This window comes from Camelus dromedarius, chromosome 5 (assembly GCF_036321535.1).
Source record: "Camelus dromedarius isolate mCamDro1 chromosome 5, mCamDro1.pat, whole genome shotgun sequence".
Classification (NCBI taxonomy): Eukaryota; Metazoa; Chordata; class Mammalia; order Artiodactyla; family Camelidae; genus Camelus; species Camelus dromedarius.
In genome coordinates this window covers 8,230,296-8,253,386 of record NC_087440.1, presented here as the reverse complement: position 1 = coordinate 8,253,386, position 23,091 = coordinate 8,230,296, and the positions used below count along the sequence as shown (strand labels likewise).

Genomic DNA, 23,091 nt, shown 5'->3' with positions numbered 1-23,091 from the left:
GTCTTTCTACCAAATCATGCTCCTTTCCCTGGGTTGGAGAGGTTGCAGCCGGTCGGGGAGGGGAACACCTGTAGTGAGTAAATACTAGCGACACGAAAGAGGTATGACCCGGAGGCGGCGAGGCGGGCATAGGTGGGGGTCCCTCTCTCTGCTTAAATCCCGCCCACGGAGAGGAAGCAAAATTCTGAGTGCATCGGCTTGTGCATCCTGCTCAGAATCCAAATTGGGAGGAGGGTGTAAAGAGTCAGGACTCCCTGGGAGAAGGATGAAGCAGAAGCGAGGAGGAAGGAGGGTGGTAGCAGTTCTTTCTTGCGTCGTGTCTGCTGCCTTGAGACACGACCCTTGGCCCCAGTGGCGGGTGTCAGGGTGATACATTCGTTGACACTTGGCCGCCTCGAGGGTTAGTTTCCCTGCACACGTGGGGCGTCAACGCGCAAGCTGTTTCCCAGACAGTGGCTTCAAAAAATAACTTCTCCCCAATTAGGAAGGGGGTGGGGAAGGATAACGCTTTTCGTGGGAAAGAGGTTTGGTAAATAAGGGATGTGAGGGTTCTGAAGAGAATTACAGTGCAGCCACCGTGGCTATTATCTTAATCAGGCACCATTTCAACACCTCTCCCTTCGAGTCAACCAGCCCTACAGCGGGATTTATTTTCCAATAAGCGAAATCCCCGCCCGCCGACTCCGAGCCGCTGGGCTTGGAGCTGGGTGGGGAACGGCAGCGGGAGGAGAGGCTATTTTGGGTGTGGGAACGCGGAGGGAGGAGGGGCGGCGCCGCGGGGCTGGGCGCGGGCGCGGGGAAAGCCTCCAGCTCGGGCTGCCACGGCAACCGCGTCCAGGCAACGCGCCCGGAAGCGGCTCGGGCGGCGCGCGGCGGCTCGCGCCCCGTTGGAGCCGCGAACCCGGCCGGGCCGCGCGCCGGGCCAGGCGGCAGGCGCGCGCTGATTGGACGGCGCTCCCCGCGGCGCGGGCCCGCAGCCGGGCTCCCCGCACAGCCCGAGCCAGCGGCCGCCGCACCCAACCGCGTCGGCATGGACACGGGCAGCCGCGGCGCGCCCGCCCCCCGCGCCGGTGAGTGCCGCGCCCCGGGCCCCCGCCCGGCCGCCTCCGCTCCTCCGCGGCGGGAACTCTCCGCCCCGGGCCCGCTGGTGACCTTGGGGCGGCCGCCGGGGAACCGGGCTTCGGGGAGAGAGAGCTGAGCGTGGCCCATGTGACCTGCTGCCCGCGAGAGGGTTAACTGCATGCTGACGCGAAGGGATGAAGTTGGGCACAGAGCGCAACTGGCATTGCATTTTTGCGGGGGCCGGGGGAGCTTGCATGCTAGCAAACCAGCAGAAACCCCGAGGGACTGTTTGGGGGAGCAGGGGTGGTGCACACATTGCCAGGGGGCAGTGCTAAATCAGCCGTCCCACCACTCGGAGCTGAGTGACCTTGGGCAGATTAACCTCTCTGCCCCCTCCCCACCCCTTTCTCATCTTTAAAAGGAGGGGCTTGGGTTCTTTGCAGTTCCAAGATGCTGTTGTGCCGTCGTGCTGTGAGCTGAGAAGGGACCCCAAGTACTGCAGGTACACAACATACAAGGGTTAGCTATGTTTATTCTATCGAGTTTCCATTAATTGGCTCCCAAAGTGGTGAGATAGATTGTGGTTTTATGAAAGATTATGGAGAGAAAGCAGTGGCTGGTCCAGAGAGTGGCTTCTCATGATGCCCAGGTGCTCCAAAGTCATGAACAAAATCAGGGTTAAGACTCCTGAGTTCTTTCCTGTAGTTAATCTATCTAATAGGAAACTTTGTAATTGAACAGGTAGAATCAAAACCCCAGTAGTGGCAGGCAGCAGCAAATTAAGTGAGTCATTTCTTCAATATGCACGAGGTTGTGTGTGTGTGTGTGTCTGCGCGTGCGTGTGTGCCTTGCTGCGCTCACACCCTCATCTTAAAGTCTGTGTATGTCAGTATCAGGAATTATTCCATAGAAATAAGCAGAAATAATGCTAGAATGATTCAAATCCACAGACGTGCTGCTCTCTCCGAAGCAGGAGCAAACATTTAATAAGAGTTTGGTGTGTGAAAGTCAGTATGTTCTTTACCGAGAAACATCCATAGCATTTGCCCATTGGAGTGCATGTTTGTGTTGAGGGGTGGTGCAGGGAGTGGGAGAGAAGTGCTCTTAAGTCCCAGTAGGCTGTGTCACCTCTTCTAGTTTTAGCATTGGCTGGAGCCCCTTTCTGTATTCTCAGTTCATAAACTTCCGTCTTCCTGGGAGAGGAAAGGGAGGGAATGCCCTGTGCCTCCGGCAGGTTTCTGGAGTTACCCATTCTGGCTTTCTGCGCCAAGGTAACCCTTAGTACTCATTTCAGTCTGATTTCATCAGTATAAAAATGTGGGTTTTCTGGAAAGAGAGATTTTTTTCAACGTGAATGAATAAGCTTCTGCAAGCTTGTTTACCTGAGGGTTTAATAATCTTTAATAGTTTATGTGTTAGAAATCTGATAGCATTCAGATAGAAAAAAGCCTCACTGCCCTAGAATCCAGCCACTAAGCCCTACAAGCCCTTTACTGAGTCACATCTCATTATACCTGGAACCCTTACTAACAGACTATTCAGCCTCCTCTCTCTGCGAGCCTAGCTAACCTGTGTGTCTCCAACCTGCTTTTCAGTCTCTTGTTTCTTACATCCTGCAGCCATATGTCTGTGTTTTCATTTTGCTGTGGCTGAGTCCATCCCCTGGCCCTCTCCTGCCTCCAGAGCCTGAGTGAACAACTTCACTCACAACAACCCTCTCCCATCTCACGGGATCAGGGATTGATTGGGCTGCCACTTGCTTCTCTGCTGCCTCCAAACCATAAACCCATCACGAACAGTCTTCTTCCTAAAGGTCGTGCTGTCTGCTTGTGCCCCCTACCCTCCTCCTTCTGAATCAGTGCCTGCCGAACCTGGTGACTCTGCAGAATCGCCCGGAGCACTTTGAAAAGTGTGGCTCTTTAGACTCTCCCAAACACACCAAATTAGAACCATCAAGGTCGCCAAGACCAAAAATCCTGACTTTAAAAACAAACCCAGAAAGAAGAAGGAAGAGGAGGCAAGGGAGGATGGGGAGAGGAATTAGAGCTCACCAGGTGATTCTGATGTACACCCAGGGTTGGGAATTACTGTGCTTGATGGTCCAAAAAAATTAACAAACAAACAGGCAAACAAACATGAGCAACTAGCTCGGTTCTCTTCTCTGTCTTGTCTCTTATCAGTGACTTTGGCATTTATGTTGAGGCTCTATTAATTCATTGACCTTGAAGTTCCTCATGGTCTTCCGCATCAGCTTCTAGGGCCTCACTTTACTGCAGCCACTCACTTCTTGGACTTGTTTAGTCATGGAAATGTTTCCAACTTCAAGATCTGGAACTTGGACGTCAGTTTGCTTAGCTGATTCTTTCCACCTCCTGCACCAGACTAACCATCACTGAAAACTCTGGTCCCTTAATCACCGCCCCTTCCAGTCTCTCTATGGCTGTGTTCCTCTGCTTGGAATATATATGTTCCAACCATTTTGGTTTTGTCTGGAATCCCGGAACCCTTTGTCTTAACATGTGGACTTCTCATATTCCAGCGCTCAATCCAGAATCACCCTCATCATCTGATTTTCCTTCTCCCAGTCTACCAAGTTATCTGCCAAGTTATCACAAAGACTTTTGCATTGGTTCCACTGCAAATTTATGCTAGCTCTAATTTCACCTAGGTTTTGCTTTTCTGTGAAAAAAAAAAAATCCATCTTTTATTAACTCCCAGCTGCATTACTTTAGAGGTTATACCAACCTTTTCCAATCTCTAAACTTCCAGTCAGTTTCCTTTCTGGAGCCAGTCTTTTGTCACTGACAAGACTACAGAGATCTACTTCTGAGCTTACCACTCTCTGCTTTTGTATAAGCTCCCACTGTACCCTCCTCACCTGCCCCCCCCCCCCTTCTTGCCTCATCTTTGTCCTTCTTTATTTCCTTCCTCTGAGGAAGAAGATCTCTACCAGCTCTCACCCAAAATTAACTCACATGCACTCCACACTCCGCATTCCCTGGACTTTTCCCCTTCCTTCTTGCCTCTTCTGGGACCTGGCTCCCTTTGTTACTCCCTTTCTCTCATTTCTTTGGTCCCTCCTTACTCTACCCCAACCCTCACTCCTCCATATATTCGAGTCATCCTTGTCATAATAACAGAAATTGTGCTAGAGTCGCAGCTCTGTCCACGAGGACTCTGTGCAGTGATGGAAGTATTTGATGTCTCTGCTGTCCAATGTGGTGGTCACTCGCAGTCACATCGTCACCAGTAGTCAGGTGTGACTGCTGAGCATGTGAAATGTGGCTAGTGTGGCTGAGCAACTAAACTTCTAATTTTTCTTAATTCTAAGTTAAATTCAATTCAAATAGTCACCTGGGGTTGATGGCTATTGGATTGGGCAGTATGCCTTCTCGGACATTCTGTCTCCGCATGCACACAACACACACACACGCGCACACACACACACACACTCCGCTTCTGTGCTGAACCGTCCTCAGGTTTCCCCCCGGGACGGCCCCTTCACTTCTTCTGGCCTCACCCTCACCTTTCTGTTGAAACTGCTGTCCTGTAGGTCTCAGCAGAGGTGTCCAGGTTGCCGAGCTGAAGCCTTTACTCCATCTCCCTCTTTCTTGATCTCTGTCCTGTGTCTGCTGCCAGTGGTCCACCCCCCTCCCCCCACCGCCCCACTCTCTCCTTCCACACCCCATGTCACTGTCTGTCCAGGACCAACTCAGACCTCACTTGTCTCCTTTTTCCTCCTGATTTCTGGATGTGGCATTCCATGGGATCCTGTCCTGGGCCTTTTCCTCTTCCTCTCCTGGCCTCCTCTCTTCTCCTTGCATCACCCCCATCTCTGAGCCAGCTAGTGGTTAATGTGCCTCAGTGGGCATCGTGGTTCACGTGTCCTTTAATCCTCGCTCTGCCTCTGTGAGGCCATAGTCTGATCACTGCTCTTAGTAGGTGAAAAACCTGAGAAATGAGAATAACTAAAGTGATTGCTATTGTCACTGGTTGTTAAGGATTAGAACTGAGAGAGGACCTCCAGCTGTCTGCCTTCAAGTCCCACTTTTACCCAGATTTTGCTCAGTAACACCCTCCACCCAACACCTACAAACCTACATTTCCAGCCCACCCTTCTCTCCGAAATTCCATTCAGAATTTAATACCCTGGAGCCCAGCTATTTTGTTTCTAAACAGCTCTTCATCCCAGCTTCCTTAATCCCTTTTTTCCCTTTTTAACTTTTTGTTTTGAAATAATTCAGACTTATAGAAGAGTTGTGAGAATAATTTAAATAGTTTCTAAATACCTCTCATCCAAATTCTATAAATAATAACCATTCCCCACACTTGCTTTTTCCTCCTCTGGCATCCTCTCTCTACACATGTGCGCCACACGCATGCACGTGTATGCATGGACCTATGTGGTAATTCTTCCTGAACCCTAACAGTGAGTTGTAGATAAGAAGCCCCTTTGCCTTCCCCCTCAAACACTTCTGTGTGTACTTCCTAAAAACACAGGGCTGCTTTCTGGCATAACAAGCGTCAACATCAGTAAATTGATTCTGTACTTTTATCTACACACCTTCTTCAAGTGCTACCAAGTCCTAGTCCTAATAATGTCCTTTAGAGCAAAAGAAGGGGAAAAAAATCTTTTTTTTTTTTTTCAAAGTCTCTTCCTGGTCCAGGATCTAGTCCAGAATCTTGGGCTGCGTTGTCCTACGTGGCCGCTTCCTTTAGTCTTTGTCTTTCGTGACCTTGACACTTGAAGGGTGATGAGGCAGGTTATTTTGTGGATACCCTTTAACTTGGGTTTGTCTGGAGTTTTCTCATGGTAGATCCAGGTTCTCCATCTCCCGGGAGGCACCTCACAGGGGAGGCGGCGTGTCCCCCTTGGTGCACTTGTGGTGGTCTCTGTGCGGTCATCAACCTCTCTGTGACCTGCTTTTGCTCTCTTGGGTTATTCTGACTTTTCTCCTCTTCACGTCCCCACATCCAGTGGGTTGTTGAGGGTCGCACTGTTCCCTGCACAGTCTCCCTCGATTCGTCCCTTCCTTTCCATTCCTGCTTGTTTCGGACTGTCATGGATTCAAGGCCTCTGCACATGGTCTTGGAGACTGTTTATCATGACTTACCAACAGGAACCCGTGTGCGTGGTAATTTTCGCTGGTCAGTGCTTCCTCTGCTCTGTCCCCCTCCACCTCTTCTCATGCTGCCTTGTGTTGACTTAACTCAGCTCTTTGATCCACTCAAATGCCTGCTTCTCAACTGCTTTTCCTGACAGCCCAGTTCAAACAGATCCTCCCCCTGCCCAAAGGGAGGCAAGGCCTGGCGTGGACCACCATGGGGCCGAACCAGCCTTTCTACCCCTGCATGGTTGGCCTGTCTGTTCTGTTTCCCTATTGAATTGAAGCTCCTGGGTGCAAGGGCTGTGTCTTATTCAGCACTGCAGAGGTTCAATGAATATTTGTTGACTGGACTAAAGTACTTGATTAAAATCAGTAAGCAAACACACAGGCTGACCTTAGAGTTGTCTGGTGGGTATGGGACCCATGGTTTACTCCAAGAGGCAGGTGGGTGTTAGTTCCCAATAGGGCCTGTTAGCAAAGCGATAGGTAATTCGCAAAGGTATTTCCCGGTTGTAAGTGGATAAATGATCCCCCTCTCTCCACCCGTGACATCGTAACTTTGCGTAAACATGTCAACACAGAGAAAGGGTGTATTCGGTTCAAAAAAAAAAAAGAGTAGAGAAATCTAACATAGCATAATAAAAATGGCCCGTCTATTTCTTCACACCCCAAGTGAGCAGCTGAATGTGTGAGGAGCAGTTTCTCCGGCTCACATCCTCCTTGGAGCCCTCGAACCACCTGTTCTTTCCTCTCCGTGGTCTCGCCGACTCTCCTGTGTTCCGTCAGTCAGCCCTGCCTTCCTCCCTCCGGGCTCCCTACACTCTTCCTCCTCTTCCTTATTTCCCTCTTCCTGTCTGCTCCTTTCTCTTAAGAACTCTTCTCCCTCCCCCTAGATTGATTATTGTATTTTTTGACTCCTTGGATGTGGTTTCGCATTCCATAGGTTTTTAATATAAAAGCAGGTGGAAAAGGATCAAACTGTGGCTTTGCATGGCTCGGTGGGCTTTTGTTGATTTCCCCCGACCACCGCTCAGTAGTTCCTGGTATTGGACAAATGTAGTTATTAGTGATAAGGAAATGGCTTCTTTGATTATCTCTTTGCTACAGCGGGAAAGTAACCGGGAACATGCTGGTGGACGAACATCAAAAGACCTGAAGTTATCAGTGTCTGTTAAGGCGCAGTGGCTGCTTGAAGTCAGCAGTCAGATTTTCAGGTGGTGAGTGGTTGAGGAACAACAGTGGTGCCCCTCCTTGACATGTGCCTGCACTTGCTGGCGGCTGGTCAGCCTCTTTTCCCTCCCAAGGCTGCTTTTGTGAAGATGACATCTTCTCTGGACGGAGTAGCTATAGAAGTGAAGGCAGGAGGTTCTGCTGCTTAGCCGAATGGGGCTTAAATAACAAGCCCCATTTTGTGTGGGAGAGAGTGAGTGGAGTTGCTTTTTCAATATGGAATTCTTAAAATTGTTTAACCGGGAAGATGTTATTCAGAAACCCCTGATGCCTTCAGCTTGTTTTTTATTTGTTTCAGATTTCTTTTGCCCCCGTTTTTAATTATCTCTGAAAGAGCTCAGGAATCCTCCTCCCCTGCTCTCTCTCAAATAGTTACAAAATTAATGTGCTGAACTCAAGTCGTTACTCCAGATAAGAGTCTCTCATAGCCTGCCACATTCTGCAGAGGAGTCCAGCCCCTTCCCGCTGTGGACGAGGGAAAGGGCAGAGACTGGAGGCTGGCTCTTTCTTCCAAGCCCAAATCCTTAGCTTTTCAGCCAGAGATTTGTTATCAGGTAGAACCGAAGAGTCACGACTAGCATTCTGTCTGCGTGAGGATACAAAGTCATGCCGCCCCTCCTCCATGTGATCCTTGATGCATCGGGGGTGTAGGCAGTTTAGGAGCGAGAGAGTTTACACCGATTTTTAATAATACTTTTGCTGTTCTAGCTGGTGCATTTGGCAGATTCCCTTTTTAACATTTGATAATGTGTCTTCTCTAATGCTAGAAAGAGAAGTAGCCGAAAATAGCTGTTGATCATAATAAAACACCCTAAAAGTTCTATGAGCTCCCTTCTGGTGTGGGTGCGGGCAGGGGTGAGGGCGCGGAGCCATCTGCCGAGCTCCCAGCCGGAAGGGGCCCCGAGTCAGCAATCGATATGTCATTTGGGCAGAGCCACTAAATCATTAAAATGATGGTCCCTACCAAATTAGAAAAACAGGCAAATGAACACATGTTTATGAGTGTGTGCGAAGGGGCAGCGTGCTGGGCTCAGGGGAGTTACAGATTCACGTGGTACGTAGTCCCTGCTGCCCTAGAGCAGCTCAGCTGGGGAGACATAATCCATGAAAAGTTCAAATAACAATAGAAGATTTAAACAGCGTTTCAAAATAGCTGTTATTAATAGATGGGAACAGAAACCAATCTGTTTTTGCAGGGGTTCTCCTAAAACCGTTAGCATCACTCCGAGCTGTGGAGCGTGGATCAGAGCGACATCGGTGGCCCTTGCTTGGGTTCCAGGGGTCCCGATGTCCACTTATGGCTCCGTCTGGATCTGTCAGAGGCCACACGTATGTGGCAGATGTATGGGATCCCATCAGTTCTGCAGCAGTCCCTACCCTGACTGCAAGGCCACCGTGAATGTTTTGAGCATTTTGAAGTTCATTTTTCATGGGTCAGAAGTACAGACACCCTTCACCTTTCTAGCCCCATCAGAATTCCCCTTGTGAATGTGCTGGCGTGGAGGTGGAGAGGATGCCTGGTAACTTGGGCAATGCAGGGCTCCATGAGGGCTTCAGCAAGGGTTCTGGCTCAAGCCTCGTTATGTGCCCACGGGAAATGGGTAAAAATGAGCAAACCAGAAGTTGTTCTGTCGCTACAGAGTTTCAGTTTTGGAAGCTGAAAAAGTTCTAGAGATCCGCTGCACAGCAGTGTGCATATAGTTAACACTGTGCCGTGTCCTTACAAATGTTTAAGATGGTCTGCTTTATGTTGTATGTTTTTAACCACAGTAAAAAAGAAAATTAACAGCAAACTTATTTTACCTGGACCACATCATCTTTTAAACCAAGAATCAGCCATATCCCTTTGGTTTTTGTAGCTGAAAATGGGCAATATTTTGTTTTCTTTCTTTTTTTTTTTTTTTTCGCTTTTTTTCTCATTGGTCTATTCTTTGAGAAGTTTTTATTTACATTTTTGTCATTGTGAAAATACCACACTTGTTAAAGTATTTTCAAAATAAGGGAAAATGGAATAAAAATGTACCCAGTACCACTATTTATATTTTGATTTATTCTACTGTTTAAATATGTGTGTGTGTGTGTGTGTGTGTGTGTGTGTATGTTTTTGGTTTGTTTGGGGGGGGGGTAATTAGGTTTATGTATTTGTTTTTTAGAGGAGGTACTGGGGATTGAACCCAGAAAAAAAATATTATTACAATAGTAGTCCTAGGATTGGAATTCCTGCTACACTCTCTCCAGGATGGCTGAGGGATTTCTGGGTTGCTGAGGTAATACTATTGAAAAACATGCCAGGGTGTGTCAGGTGAGCGTCGCTGGCCATTGACCTGATGTGTCCGAGGAGGTGTGAGAATGCCCAACGTCCTTGGAGGCTGTATAAGGCCATACGTTCCCTCCTTTGGTGACTTACCCAGATTTCTCCCAGATCCACCTCATAACCATAATGCCATCTACATCCCCAAATAGCCTAGTGCTAGTATATGTTCTTGTAAGGATGGCACATCTATTCTCAAAAATTCTGGCCAGATGCAGGGAGAGGGAAGCTGCCTATTAAGAAGGAGACAGATATGTGCCGTTTCATTTTCTTTGCACGTAATTCGGAGGCAATCCCCCAATCTGAGCCCCGTCATTAATTTATGGAAAGCTCCTGCTATTATCAGTGGTCCTTCTTTGACCTTCTTATCAATCTGGATACTTTGGCTTTGGAATTTAGTCATCCCTGGCCTCAGCTGCACAGTCCTCTTCCTCCTCCTTTGACTGAAAACACATGATCTACTCAGATACCACCTCTTCACACTACACAGCAATTCCAGAGATTCGGCCCAGGGTGGGGTGGGGTGGGGGAGGAAGCATCAAAGGTAGCCTCAAGTCCAGGAAGCCAGCGCTCATGCAGAGAGGAGCCCGTGGTGGGCAGATGGGAGAGGGATGAAGGCAGGTGAGGAGTGGCCTGGGCACTCAGAGGGGCGGTGGTCGCCGTGTCCTTGGTGACTCATCCTTCTCTGCTGGTCCAGGGTCGGGCGAGCTCCCCGCCTTGGGGAGGAGGAGGTAGAGAAGAGGAAGGTGGCAGGGGTAGAGCTTAAAAATTTGCAGGGTCCTCTAAACTCATAAAATGTTTGCACCCCCTAAATTCTCGTTCCGCCGTGGGGCAAAGCTCTGTTTCCAGCCCTTGGTTGTGGTTCTATATAGTACTGAAAATCCATTTTCAAATCTTGTTCTTATTTAAGAAAAGAACAAAAACCTATACATTATAGCTAGCATATAAATATTTTCTATGTTACTTCATATTCTTTGTAACCATTATTTTAAATAGCTCTCCATATCCTTCCGAGTGGTTGTGCCATGGCTGAATGAAGTACTCTTTTACTGTTGGACATGTAACCAATAGCCATCGGTAGAAATGTTAGCCTCCAGGTAAGATCGCATACTGAGTATGGAAGAAGGTGCAAGGGTAGCGACTTGATGGGGATTAGCTATTGTAGTAGCTCCGTGGTTCTGATTTGATGCTCCCAGGATGTGTAGGGCAAGGCTGAGTTCTATGCAATGTCCTGGAGAGTCTAACAGTTTGACTCCCTTCAAGCTCGTGGGCTTTACAGATTTGTTTTTTATTTTTTTAAGTGGAGGCAGGAAGAAGCAATTTTTTTCTTTACTTTTCAATGGTGTAGTGAAAAATAAATTGAAGAAGTAAAACATCATACGTTTAGTTGAAACCCCCGTCGTCCTCTGTCTGATCCACTTTATCTCCCATTCAGAGAGGAAAATCTCCCTGAATTGGATGTTTGTCATTTCCTTCATCTTGAGATATTATAATTTGGCATATTATTTGGCATGGCTTAAACCTTTATGAAAATGTCATCATAGTGTTTATACCCTTCTTCACCTTGCGGCCTTTTTTTTTTTTTTAACTGAAGTGCAGTCGATTTTCAATGTTACTTTCAGGTGCACAGCAAAGCAGTTCAGTTATACACAGACATACACACACATATTTTTTCAGATTCTTTTCCATTATATTTTATTACAAGAAATTGAATATAGTTCCCTGTGCTATATCAGCTTGCTGTTTTACTTAATATATCTGTAAGATTCATTCACGTTGGGACTTGTAATTCTTAATCCATCTATTTCCACAACCGTTTGTTCTTTCATTGCACGAATATATCACAGTCTATTCATCCATTTGCCTCAGGTGTTCGGTCCCCGTCTCTGCCCACGTTTTTGGTCTTAGAAACAACACTGCCTTAAGTACTGTTGTAAACAGTCATGTGTGAGAAGCTTCTGGGTGTTTCTTAGCAGTACAATTATTCGGTCATGAGGGTTGTGCGTCGTTAGCTTTATGAGATACTGGAGATCACTCTCCAAAGTGGTGGTGCTGATGGCACACCCCATCTGGTGTCCTTGTTGGCCCACGTGTATTCCAGGCTATGCTTGATCTTACCTTACTTCTGCCAAGCTGATGGGATAAATTGGTATCTCTTGTGTTTTTATCTCTTGCAGCAAATTCGATTTATTTTATAACTTGCTTCCACCAGCCAAAACAGACCCAATGTTATTAAAAAAAAAAAAGTGCTAAAGTTCTTATTCTTTCTACAATATCTTTTGGAGATTTTTCTAAGCAAGGAAACATTTAGACATCTGTTAAATGACCTAAAAGTTAGGTTATGAAATAAATACTCTCTTCCCAGTAAGCAGAACCACACCCTGTGTGATTTGGTATCAGAATTCCAGCTGCCTGCCCCTGCTGACCGAGTCCAGGGGAATGCCACTTGGCTGGTGTCTGCTGTATCCTGTTGGTTAGAGGTGAGTCACAGGTCCAACCACGCTTGGGGGAAGGGGTGACACAGGTATGAATTCCAGGGGGTGAGGAGGTGGGGGCCGCCTTACGGGAGAACCTCTGGCCCTCTGAATAAGTACCTTGCTGTAATCACCGCGTATCAGCGTCATAGGCTTAAACATTCAGCCCTGTTAGGGCAGTCAGAGACCATCAGATTGCAGAAGACTGATTAGCCAAGTCTGGTTCCCATCAGAGGCGTAATGCCAGTGTATTAATTCACCAGGAGAAAAGTAGCTCGCAGTTAGCCTGGGGCTTGCTGATTCCTTTTTATTTCCCACCTTTTTGCACGTCCACATAGGAAGCTAACTGAGGTGCTTGGTGAGCGTGGGCTCACAGCAAGAAGAGTGAGCAGGAGTCTCCTCATAGCCAGCGCCACTGGACCACGAGTGCTTAATGCATCCCTCTCCAGAACAGGGTTCTTCCTCCTGCCCCATTTCTCAGGTTCTTGGAAACACTGGTAAATTTTGCCTCTCCAAACTCTGCTATAGTGGACATGCTGTGTGTACCATCTCTCCTTCTGGTTGCACACTCAGTCCTTGGAATATATTTCAGTTGACTAAATCGGGTGTTAGGAAGTGACGTCATTTCAGTCATCTATCCTTGAGATTCGTTCACCCAGCAAACGTTTCTTGATCAGCTACTATGTGCCAGGCGCTTGGGTTAGAACTGTGGACAGTACAGCTCCCTTTGGCTCACAGTGTAGAGCCAAAGACTGATGCTGAGCCGGTGACCACAAGTGTGGGGGCTGTTTGCCTCGTTTCAGTTGTCAGTGGTATCTGGGATCATTCTCACAGATCTGCTGGGTTCATCCCTTCTTGAGTCTTTAGATTTCATTGTCAGAGTCTCACCTTAACTTCAGTTCTGAAAGTAGCTTGCAATCTGTCCTGTTGACTTTTTATAGTACCTGCGTCATTGCATAGAATGAAGGAAAGTAAGGAAATAAGAGACCAAAAAGTTGAACTAAACCCTGATTGTAAATAGTATTTCAGTGTAACTATCCATTAGTAAGGGGCTGCCTAACAATGTTACGTCCATTTAATGGAATATTATGTAGGTGTTAAGAATTGTGATAGGCATCTTTATATATGGACAGAAAAACGTTCATGATGTAGTGTCATTTAGGAAATGCAGGGTACACATAGCATAGAGTAGGAGTTTTTTTTTTTTTTTTCAAAAAAGGAAAATTATATGTATCCCGAAGAGAGATCTTCAAAAAAAGTAGATCGATACAAACACCACTTTCTGAGTGGGGATTTTCAACTTATTCTTTATGCCTTTATGTAGAGCCTAAATTTTATTTTATTTTTTTGGTAGGGGGTAGATAATTAGGTATTTATTTATTTATTTTAATGGAAATACTGGGAATTGAACCTAGGACCTCATGCATGCTAAGCACATGCTCCACCACTGAGCTATACCCTCCCGACTCCAAGCCTCAGTTTTGATATTGTATTACTTTATAATCACAAAAAGCATTTTTCAGTTTAAAAAAAATTTTTTTTTAATGTTCCAAATTTCTTGATACAAAGCATGTGTGGTGCAAATTGTTTTGTTTTTTTTTTTCCACATATGTGCTCTGGTTTCACAAACACAAGTGACAATAGCATTTCTTCAGTCCAGCTGTCACCTCAACAGACGTCGGTGCCAGAAGGAACAGCTTTGGCCAAAAGAAAGCGTGATAGCAGGCGCCTAATAATTTCCCCACTAACCCCATGCAATCACCAATATAATATCGCTTTCAACAAATGAATACTATTTGCCGAACCTTTTATATAAAGTTTCATTGTTAAAAACAGGTGTATTTTCTGTCCGATGTGTTGAAGGGACATGAGCCAGGGAAGGGGAAGGACCAGCCCTTGCTGGAAGCATATCAGCCCCCCAAGGCCAGGCTCTGTTCTGGGTACCCCACAGCCTCCCTGGGGGTGATGCCTGCTGATGAGGAGGCTGAGGTCCTAGGCTCAGCTCCTTACTCTCTTTCGTCCTGAATGGTGATGTCAGGCCAGGTGCTCCACATTTCTGTCTCAGTTTCCTTGGGCTAAATGGGGGTGATAAGACCAGTCCCTTTAGGAACGGTCCTGAGGATGAGTTCAATCAATGCCTGTAAATGCGCTGCTTGAGCCCCTAACACGGGGTCAACACTGAAGAGAGCAACCATGAGTTCTGTGATCCCCAACCCGACCAGCTGGGGCCAGCCCGCCAACATCATACGGTTTGCTGGGAAGGCAGGATTCAAGTAAGGTTCTTCCTGACTCTCCAACCATGCCCTCCTGAATGGAAAAATATGTTGGACTGTAGTTGTGGAAAGGGAGAGAGCCAAGGAGGGGAAGGAGAGGCAGTAGAGGGAAGGAAAATGGACGGTGGAAAGGGGAAGTTAAGAGAGAAAGAGCGAAGGAAGGTGGATGGAGAGGGATGAATGGGAGGGAAAGAACAAGAAAATCGAAAGAGAGGAGGCAGTGAGACGGAAGTGAGAGGACCTGCACAGTGATGGGGAGAAAGGAGTCGAGAGGCTCTGGGGGAGTCCTCAGCCCCTCCTCCCTCCCGGGCCCCATCCCGCCCCTCCCAGGCTGGACCCCTGGTCCAGCATCTACCCCCGTGACCCCTTCTCGCTTCTGAGGTGCTCTCGCAGCAGCTGGCCGTTCACTGCGCTTGACTGTCCTGTCTCCGATCACTCCTCGCTGCCCCAGGACAGAGTCCCAGCCGGAGCCTGGCCTCAGAGATCAGTTAGAGAGCACTCCCACCTGCCTTCCTAGACACACTTCCATCTGTTCCCCGCCCTCCATCCTTTCACTATTTTTAACTATAAGGAAATTGGCTTTTTTTCCACCACCGAATTACAACCACTTTATTCATAAATGGTTTGCCTATTTTTTTTATACTGACACTCAGCAGAACACATCAGCGCTGTATTTTAATAGTAAACTGAAAAGCTCACTAAATTTTAATTCTCCATAAAAATTGTCATTTTAATTTCTCCTGTGTCATTTGACATTAAAATGATACTGCTGGTATTTCTACCCAGTTTCATCTTACTTATAAAAAATATAGTCGTTGGTTGGCATTCATGTCTCCTTTTGTCATTAAAATATATATGTGTGTCTCTATAAACCCAGAAGCATCATAATCAGAAATAAGCATTTTGGTTTAGATAATAGCATCTCTCTTTACTCTTCTGTGAATCCCCGGATTCTGTTGAGGTATTGCGTATTTGGGGCATTGTAATTTTGCTTTTTCTTATTCCTTTCAATTCTTCTCTCCCTGCTTTACCTACCTGCCTTGATTTCCCCCAAGTTTTTTAAACTCGTCGACTAGAGATGGGTATTGTAACACTGAAACATGGCACAATCAAAAACGTACATGACCTGGGCCTGCCTAGTCATGCTGCGGACACACTCATGGGGCCAGAGATCAGAGTTACACACAGGAGCTGATGTGCTCAGGCCGGTGAGCCAGAACTGACAAGGGGAAGATCTGGAAACAATCTCTGAGAAGTCAGTTAACCCAGTGACTTCTTTATTTTTAATCCGCATTCATTCACAATCCAGATCCCCTTGTTCTGGCAAAGAATCATGATGCTAACCAACCAAGAGACTTAGCAGATAAACATGTGCCCACCACATTCATGAAAAGGGCACTAATTCTGAGCAGACCTCGGTGTGCATGGAGGATTCATGCCATGTGACATTTACTGTCACAGGGAAGGCATAGTGCTTGGTTTGTTACTGGCAGATTTGTTACTGAAAAGCAATCTCAGACAATGAGTGGTGGCTAGGCTCCTTTTTGAGAAAGGGGATGTGGCTGGGCTTCTCAGGCGGGACAATTCCAGGTGGATGAAATGACCTTCCGAAAAGGGCCTTCCAGATGTCTCCATTTGTTCACAGATAATGTATTCAGTGGCTAATGTTTGGGATGCATTCTCAGTAAAGAACTGCCCTTTCAACTAAACCACATTCTCTCGTGTCAAATAAAGACAATAAGCCAATTACAATAAGCTGCAGTTTCTGATGCTGCAACACTAGTCATGCTCTCATAGTGTGGAATCTCCTAGGTCAGCTCGGCGTGCATTAAGATTTGAAACATGCCCTCATGGAGCATATAGTTTAGGAGGGGAGACAGACTACCCAACAGCTAAAAATAATAGAGCATAAGAAGTTGTAGCATAAAGAGCTGAAGAATACACGAGAGGGAGCCGTTTTACTGACGTGAGGGGCTGGTGGGGCCTTGCAGGATGGATGTGAGTTTCCTAGGCAGGCAGAGGTAGGAAGGGTGTTTCCGAGGGAGCACACAGGCGCGGGCAGGATGGCAGCAAAGAGCCTGACAGCTCGAGGACAGTGGTGGGTGGGCTGTCCGTGGGCAGGGTTAGAGTTGACCAGAGAAGGTGGCTACGGTACAGAGTGGCCAGGAACTAAGCTGCAGAGGTGGGGAGGCCAGAATGTGTTGAGAGTAATGAAAGCAGAGGTGGTGCTGGCATGTAGAGGACAGAAGATGTGGCACACCCTCTCTGTTCTCTCCTTTGGGAGAGCCTGCTCATTCTCATCAGTTCTTGCCTGACCTAGTTGCCACCCAGAAAAAACACACACACACACACACAAATCCCTCTCCTTTTTCCCTTCCTGTGTCTTTTTTTTAATATTAGATTTTTTAAATTGAGGTATAATTGACCTAGAGCATTATATTGGTTTCAGAGATACAACGTAATGATTCAACATTTGTGTATATTGCAAAATGATCACAATAAGTTTAGTTGACATCTGTCAGCACAGATAGTTATAAAATTTTGTGTGTGATGAGAACTTATAAGATTTATTCAGGACTTTCAAATATGCAGTACAGTATTATTAATATAGTCACCATGCTGACATTATATCCCTATGACTTATTTATTTCATAGCTGGAAGTTAGTACCTTTGACCCCCTTCACCCATTTTGCCCACTCCCCAATACCTGCCTCTGACCATCATCATTCTGTTTTCTGTATCTGTGAGCTTGGTGGGTTTTTTGTTTAAGATTTAGATTATATGTGAGATCATACAGTATTTGTCTTTCATTGTCTGACTTATTTCTTAGCATAATGCCCTCAAGGTCCAAATGACAAGTGGTTGCCAATGGCAAGAGTTCGTTCTTTTTCACGGCCAAATAGTATTCTACTGTGTAAACAATGCTGCAATGAACATGGAAGTGAATCTGCCTTTTCCAGTGTTTTCTCCCCGTGTGTTTTTGTTCATGTGGTTAGTTAGCCACTTACCCCATTGTTGCTTGATGGCTTAGCTGTCTGCCTTTCTCTGTAGGCTGTGAAGCCCTTGAGGAAGGGGATTTTTGTCTTACTTATTTAGGTTATTTGGCTACATAATAGATGCCAAATAAGTGTTTTTTAGGTTGGGTTACTCTATAGATTAGTATCTCGACTAAGCTACTTTGCAGCTTTAAAACTGTACAGATTCTGTGATTCTCAACATTAACATCTCTCACACTCGCCTAATTTTATGTAATCTAAATGGCAGAAATTATTATCTCTGATATCTCCTTTGGTGTCGTAGCTTGTTTGGCATGAATCATTTTTTTTCTTAAATGTAATTTGTTTAAATTCAAAGTTCTTTGTCTAAGAAAGTGGAATGTTCACATTTTGAAACTCTAAAAATAACACACTGGATAGTTGATGCCAAAATAATAGTTTAATCAGAAATGCTTTCTGAATCCAGCATCTAAATGAGAACTAATTACTGAATCAGGTCACAGTTACTAGGCATTCATTGTTTTAAGGCAGTTAACAGCAGTACTGAGAAACCTAGGTAATGAAATACTTTTAAAACCTTCCAGTTTTGTTCAGCTTTCTAATGCATTGTGATGATCCAGTGTGCCTTATATATGGATGGTGTAATATGAATGGTTGTGTCTTGCAATACAGTTTTAAAGTTTTAACGAAGACTATCATTCTCCTTCTCTTCATGGATAGATAAGTTCCCCCAAATCAGATCCCATTTATCACACATTGTTTGATTAAGATTAATTTAAAAATAAGTGCTCTTAATTTGCTGTGGGATTTACTAAATTGGCTGAGATCAAATTAACTAAGGTGGTTTCCCGTACATTTCTACGGAGAAGTACAATACTGAATAAGCTTCTTGAAGAAACTGTCTTGTTTTTATAAAAGCAGTTTCTCAAGCTTGAGATGCAGATTACGGTGTGAGGAAACTTCAGGAAGCTCCATTTGATGGCCCTTGTTGATCTGTCCAGCAAGGCTAAGTGGCATTACATTCAGAAGCATTTTGATGCTTGATTCTTTTCTTCTTATTTGGAAACATTTTCTGTTTATGTCATATATAAGATATAAGATATTCAATAATATAATTGATCAGCATGTCAGCATAATTTTTGATCTCCTTAGTAACTTAATAATAAGCTTTAGCAGTCATTTAGGTTCTAACTATAAACTGTTTAATAATTTAATACTTTTTTTTTTTACAGATGTGAATTATTAAAAAGAAAATGGCCCAACGGAGCACTGTATTTCCTTCTCTTGTCACTGAGGAAAGGTATAATATATGGAAAATATGCATCTAAGGTATACTTTTTCTTTCCACCAATTCCATAAGGGCTGCTAGTGGGTGTGATGGTCATTATAAATGAAGCCTTGCAAATGTTACATTATCAAGAGTGACTTTTTCCAGGGCAAGAGTGGTGCCGTTGTCCCCTCTCCAGCTTCCAGCGTGTGGAATACTGTGGACCACTCAGTGACCGTGACAGATGGAGAGTCATGGGAGCCCTTCAGTTGTACTTCTGGTCAATAGTATAACGTACCTCTAGAGGCTCAGGGCTGATATCTCTGCTAAAACGCTTCTTAAATCAGAAGTTGCAAATTGGAAGTCCATAGGCCAAAATTGGCTCATAGAAGTTCATTGTGTTTTGGCCTGGATCATCTTAAAGACTTTTGAAATGAGTTGTTAACATTTAAAAAATCAGATGATTTTACATGCAAGCCTGGATTTCCTGACTCTTGAAATATCATCTGGTCTGTTAAAATGGACCTACATTCCCAGATGGTCCCTCAGGGGTGGAGCAGAATTGTGGCTCCCTTTAATTGAGGAATGCCCTTTCCAGTTCTCCAAAGTCCCCACCACTCCCTATTGTACCCCACGTGGTGTGCTTCACTCGTTTATGTCACCTGCCTGATCCTTGTAGGCATTTGAGTTTGTTATCACTGCTTTAGGGGGAGGGAGGAGGAGGGCAGGTCAGGAGAATCTGTCAATCAGCCTGGTTGGTCCTCCAGCCTCTTGCTTTGGGAGGTCATGAAGCCTGCTACCAGCACGCTTAACTCTCTGGGTGCCATTGTTTAAAGATGCTGCCTGGCTCACGAAGCAGACCCTTTGGGGCAGAAACCCTGCCTCACATCCCATTTAGCTTATGTCGGGGTAGGTAGTTGGCCTTTCCTTCTCTGGGAAGTCTTGAATCTGGCTTTAAAAATGACTTTCTCCCACTTGACAACCCTGGTGATGGGGGGCTCCCTTCCGCAGGCGAGTTCGGACTATGCCCCGACACAGCCAGTCCCTGACCATGGCACCCTACTCGTCCGTGAGCCTAGTGGAGCAACTGGAGGATCGGATCCTCTGCCACGAGAAAACCACGGCCGCCCTCGTGGAGCACGCCTTCCGGATTAAAGACGACATTGTCAGCAGCTTGCAGAAAATGCAGAACAAAGGGGGAGGCGACCGCTTGGCCAGGCTTTTCTTGGAGGAGCACATCAGGAACATAACCGCCATCGTGAAGCAGCTTAATCGGGATATCGAGGTAAGGCGCCTGCAGGTCAGGGGGGCGGCGGTCCCTTCCCCGCAGACCCGCTCAGCGTCCCGAGGTGGGCTCCTCTGAGTCCGGGCTCCCAGGCAGACTGGAGCCGCCTGTCTGGGCTAGTCTTAGGGATCGCCAAGGAAACAGCTCGGACAAACACATCCTAGTTAAACGTATTCCAGTATTTGATAGCAGTTACTGTCGGTGTTTATTATGTTTAGTCTCAGTGTGCCTTGCTCATTATCAAATCGCTTTGTTTTGCCGGGGTCTCAATGGAAAGAGAGAAGAACCAGTCAGTTTCCCTGTAAAACCCTTCACATCACTGAGGACAGCTATTAAATCAATTACTAGGTCAGCCTTTGCTGCTTCAGATTAAACGTTTCTAGTTCACAATTATTATATATAACACAGTTTATTACTCAGTCTAGGGATTTGAATTGCTTCTCAGACTCCCTTTTATTGCTTATTTTTCTTTGAAATGAGCCCAATAAAAGGCTGATGTTGTCTATTTTTAGAGTGTGTAAATTTACTGCTATTTGCTGAGCAAACACAGGGACCACGGAATTTAATTCAGAAAGCTTAAGATCATTTAGGGCGTGGGCTTCCATCGCTGACCAATGTCAGTATCCTTCACTTGTAATGTTACAGTGTATGAACAAGAGACATGTAGCTGAAATAAGGAAACTCTTTGTCTCAGGTCATCAAGATGGTATTTTGATTGTACTGCTTCCTGAAAGTAAGACTCATTATTTTTCAGTGTCAGATTTGTATGTATGTATGTATGTATGTATGTATGTATGTATGTATGTATGTATTTTAACAGTTTCATTGAGTTTTTACATTTTAAAATCTGCAAAAAGCCACCCGTTCTAAGTGTACAATTCAGTGATTTTTAGCAAATTAATAGAATTATGCAACCATTAACACAATTCAGTTGTAGGACATTCCGGTCAATCCCCAAATTTATATAAGCCTGTTCACAGTTAATCCCTTCTTCCATCCCAGACCCAGGGAACCGCTAATCTGCTTTCTGTCCCTATAAATAATTTGTCTTTTCATATACATGGAATCTTACAACATGAAGTCCTTCGCATCTGGCTTCTTTCACTTAGCGTAATCTTTCTGAGGTTCAGCCGTGTTCCAGTGTGTATCACTATTTCGTTTCTTTCCGTGTCTAACTAGTGTCCTATTCTATGGGTATACAGCATTCTGTTCATCCAGGCATTAGCTGATGGACATTTGGATTGTTTCCAGCTGTTAGCTATTGTGAATAAAGCTGCTCTGAACACTTGTGTCCGCGTCTTTGCGCGGAGATATATTTTCATTTCTCCTGGGTAAATTACTAGGAGTACAATTGCTGGTCCTTGCAGTAAGCTTATGTTTAACGTTTTAACACATAGCCAGACAATTTTCCAAAGTGGCTACACCATTTTACAGTCCCACCAGCAATGTGTCAGCGTTTCAGTCTCTCTGCATCCTCACCAACACTTGCTGTTATCCGCCTTTTTGATTATAGTCATCGTAGTGAACATGTAGTGGTGTTTCATAGTGCTATTAATTTGTATTCCCCTAATGACTAGTGATATGGGGCACTTTTTCAGATCCTTATTAGTCATTCGTGTGTCTTCTTTGGTGAAATGCTGACTCAAGTCTTCTGCCCATTTTTTAAAATGAGTTTTTTTTATTGTGGTGGGCCAGTTCTCATTTTAACCGTTTTAAAGCATGCAATTCATTGACACTAATTACATTCACAGTGTTGTATTCAACCATCACCACCGTCGATTCCCAGAACTTTTTGATCATCCCAAACAGAAACTCTGTTCCCATTAATCAATAACTCAGCCCCTGGAAACCACTGTTCTGCTGCCCTGTTGATTGTGTGTGCACTTCTGCCCTGTTTCCTTCCAATAAATTCCAAACTTTCCACCTAAGTTGGCCAGAGTCAGATTCAATTGTTAGCAACCAAGGAACTCTAGTGATGTCGGAAGGCTTAAGAGATTGCTGTAGATAATTTACTTGTTTTTGGAAGGTGGTGTCTATATTTAGAATGATCTTTCCAGTTTTACATTTGAGTGCTAAAGCAATTTTATCCCAGAGGCTGAATAACTTGGCAACCCCAAGTTGGCACTTACACAAAATTGAAGAACCCCAGCTTAAACTTTTCCATTTTGAAAAGAATTACAGATATATCAGGGGGCCGAGAGCCCTGCTGCACTCAACTCTAGAGAGGGAGAGAGAGAAATACCCAGGCGACTGGGAATAAATAATGATTCTCAAGCTTCCTGTTCCCTCAACCAGTGGCAAGAAGTGTGTCATAAAAAATGCAGACACACGTATGTTTCATGTTAGAAAATAGTGTCGCCTCCCCCGTTCGTTCCATGTCCGGCATTTCCCTTTGGGTGCTCAGCTGGGTTCTCTTTGCTTATGTGGGTGGTGGACAGACTACAGACTGGAGACAGTCTTTTCCACATTACTGTCCTCACGTAAAAGCAGAGAGTGTAACTCTACCCTTAGAAAACTCTGGTACCAATCCAATGATTGGAACCATTTCAGGTATATAATTTCTGACTTCATCTGTGTCCTCAGTGCTGTTCCAATAGTTCCTTCACTCTAGGAAGCCCTCTCTACCACTTCCTCCCTGGCCCCAGTTCTTTTTCCCTCATTGGATCCTGGGCAGCCAGCACTTGCCACTGGTCCCCTAGCATTTACTGAGTGAGACTGACCTTGTCTCTGTACAAGTCTGCATCCCTTGATAGATTGTGAGCCCTTCAGAAAGGACCCTGGCCTCACTCATCTTTGCATTGTCCAGCACAGTGTCTGGAGCAAAATGCTGTGAACGTTTATCAAGTGAACAAATGCCCGATTCAGAGCGAATCCCTCTGCAGGTCTTCTGGTAGCAGAAAGAAACCAGAAGAGACCCTGAGGTCATTTCTGCAAACTGTGCCCTTTTCACATGAGGCCTTTAGAGCCCTTCAGGGAAGTGAAGAGACTTCTGAGATCTTAAGGCCAGGAAATGGCAGTGCTGAGACTAAACCCCGAGTGTTACACTCTAAAAATATGCTCCTTTCTCTTTTCTACTCTGCCTCT

The 23,091-nt window shown here is 45.5% G+C and overlaps 1 protein-coding gene across 4 annotated transcripts in view; it reads left to right on the top strand.

The window, feature by feature from the left end:
- The window catches only part of FAM81A (family with sequence similarity 81 member A), a 105,305-nt gene that overhangs the window by 49,496 nt on the left and 32,718 nt on the right, over window positions 1-23,091 (top strand). The window contains exons 1-4 of one of the 4 annotated variants that reach the window (XM_064485559.1): window positions 1,016-1,070; window positions 1,506-1,564; window positions 18,688-18,755; window positions 19,734-20,007. In XM_064485559.1, the coding sequence (XP_064341629.1) occupies window positions 18,709-18,755; window positions 19,734-20,007 (321 nt within the window). In that variant the 5' untranslated portion in view covers window positions 1,016-1,070; window positions 1,506-1,564; window positions 18,688-18,708. Of the gene's footprint in view, window positions 1-974; window positions 1,071-1,505; window positions 1,565-18,687; window positions 18,785-19,733; window positions 20,008-23,091 lie in introns of those variants that run through there. The other 3 variants (XM_064485557.1, XM_064485558.1, XM_010979956.3) reach the window with 3 other exon arrangements.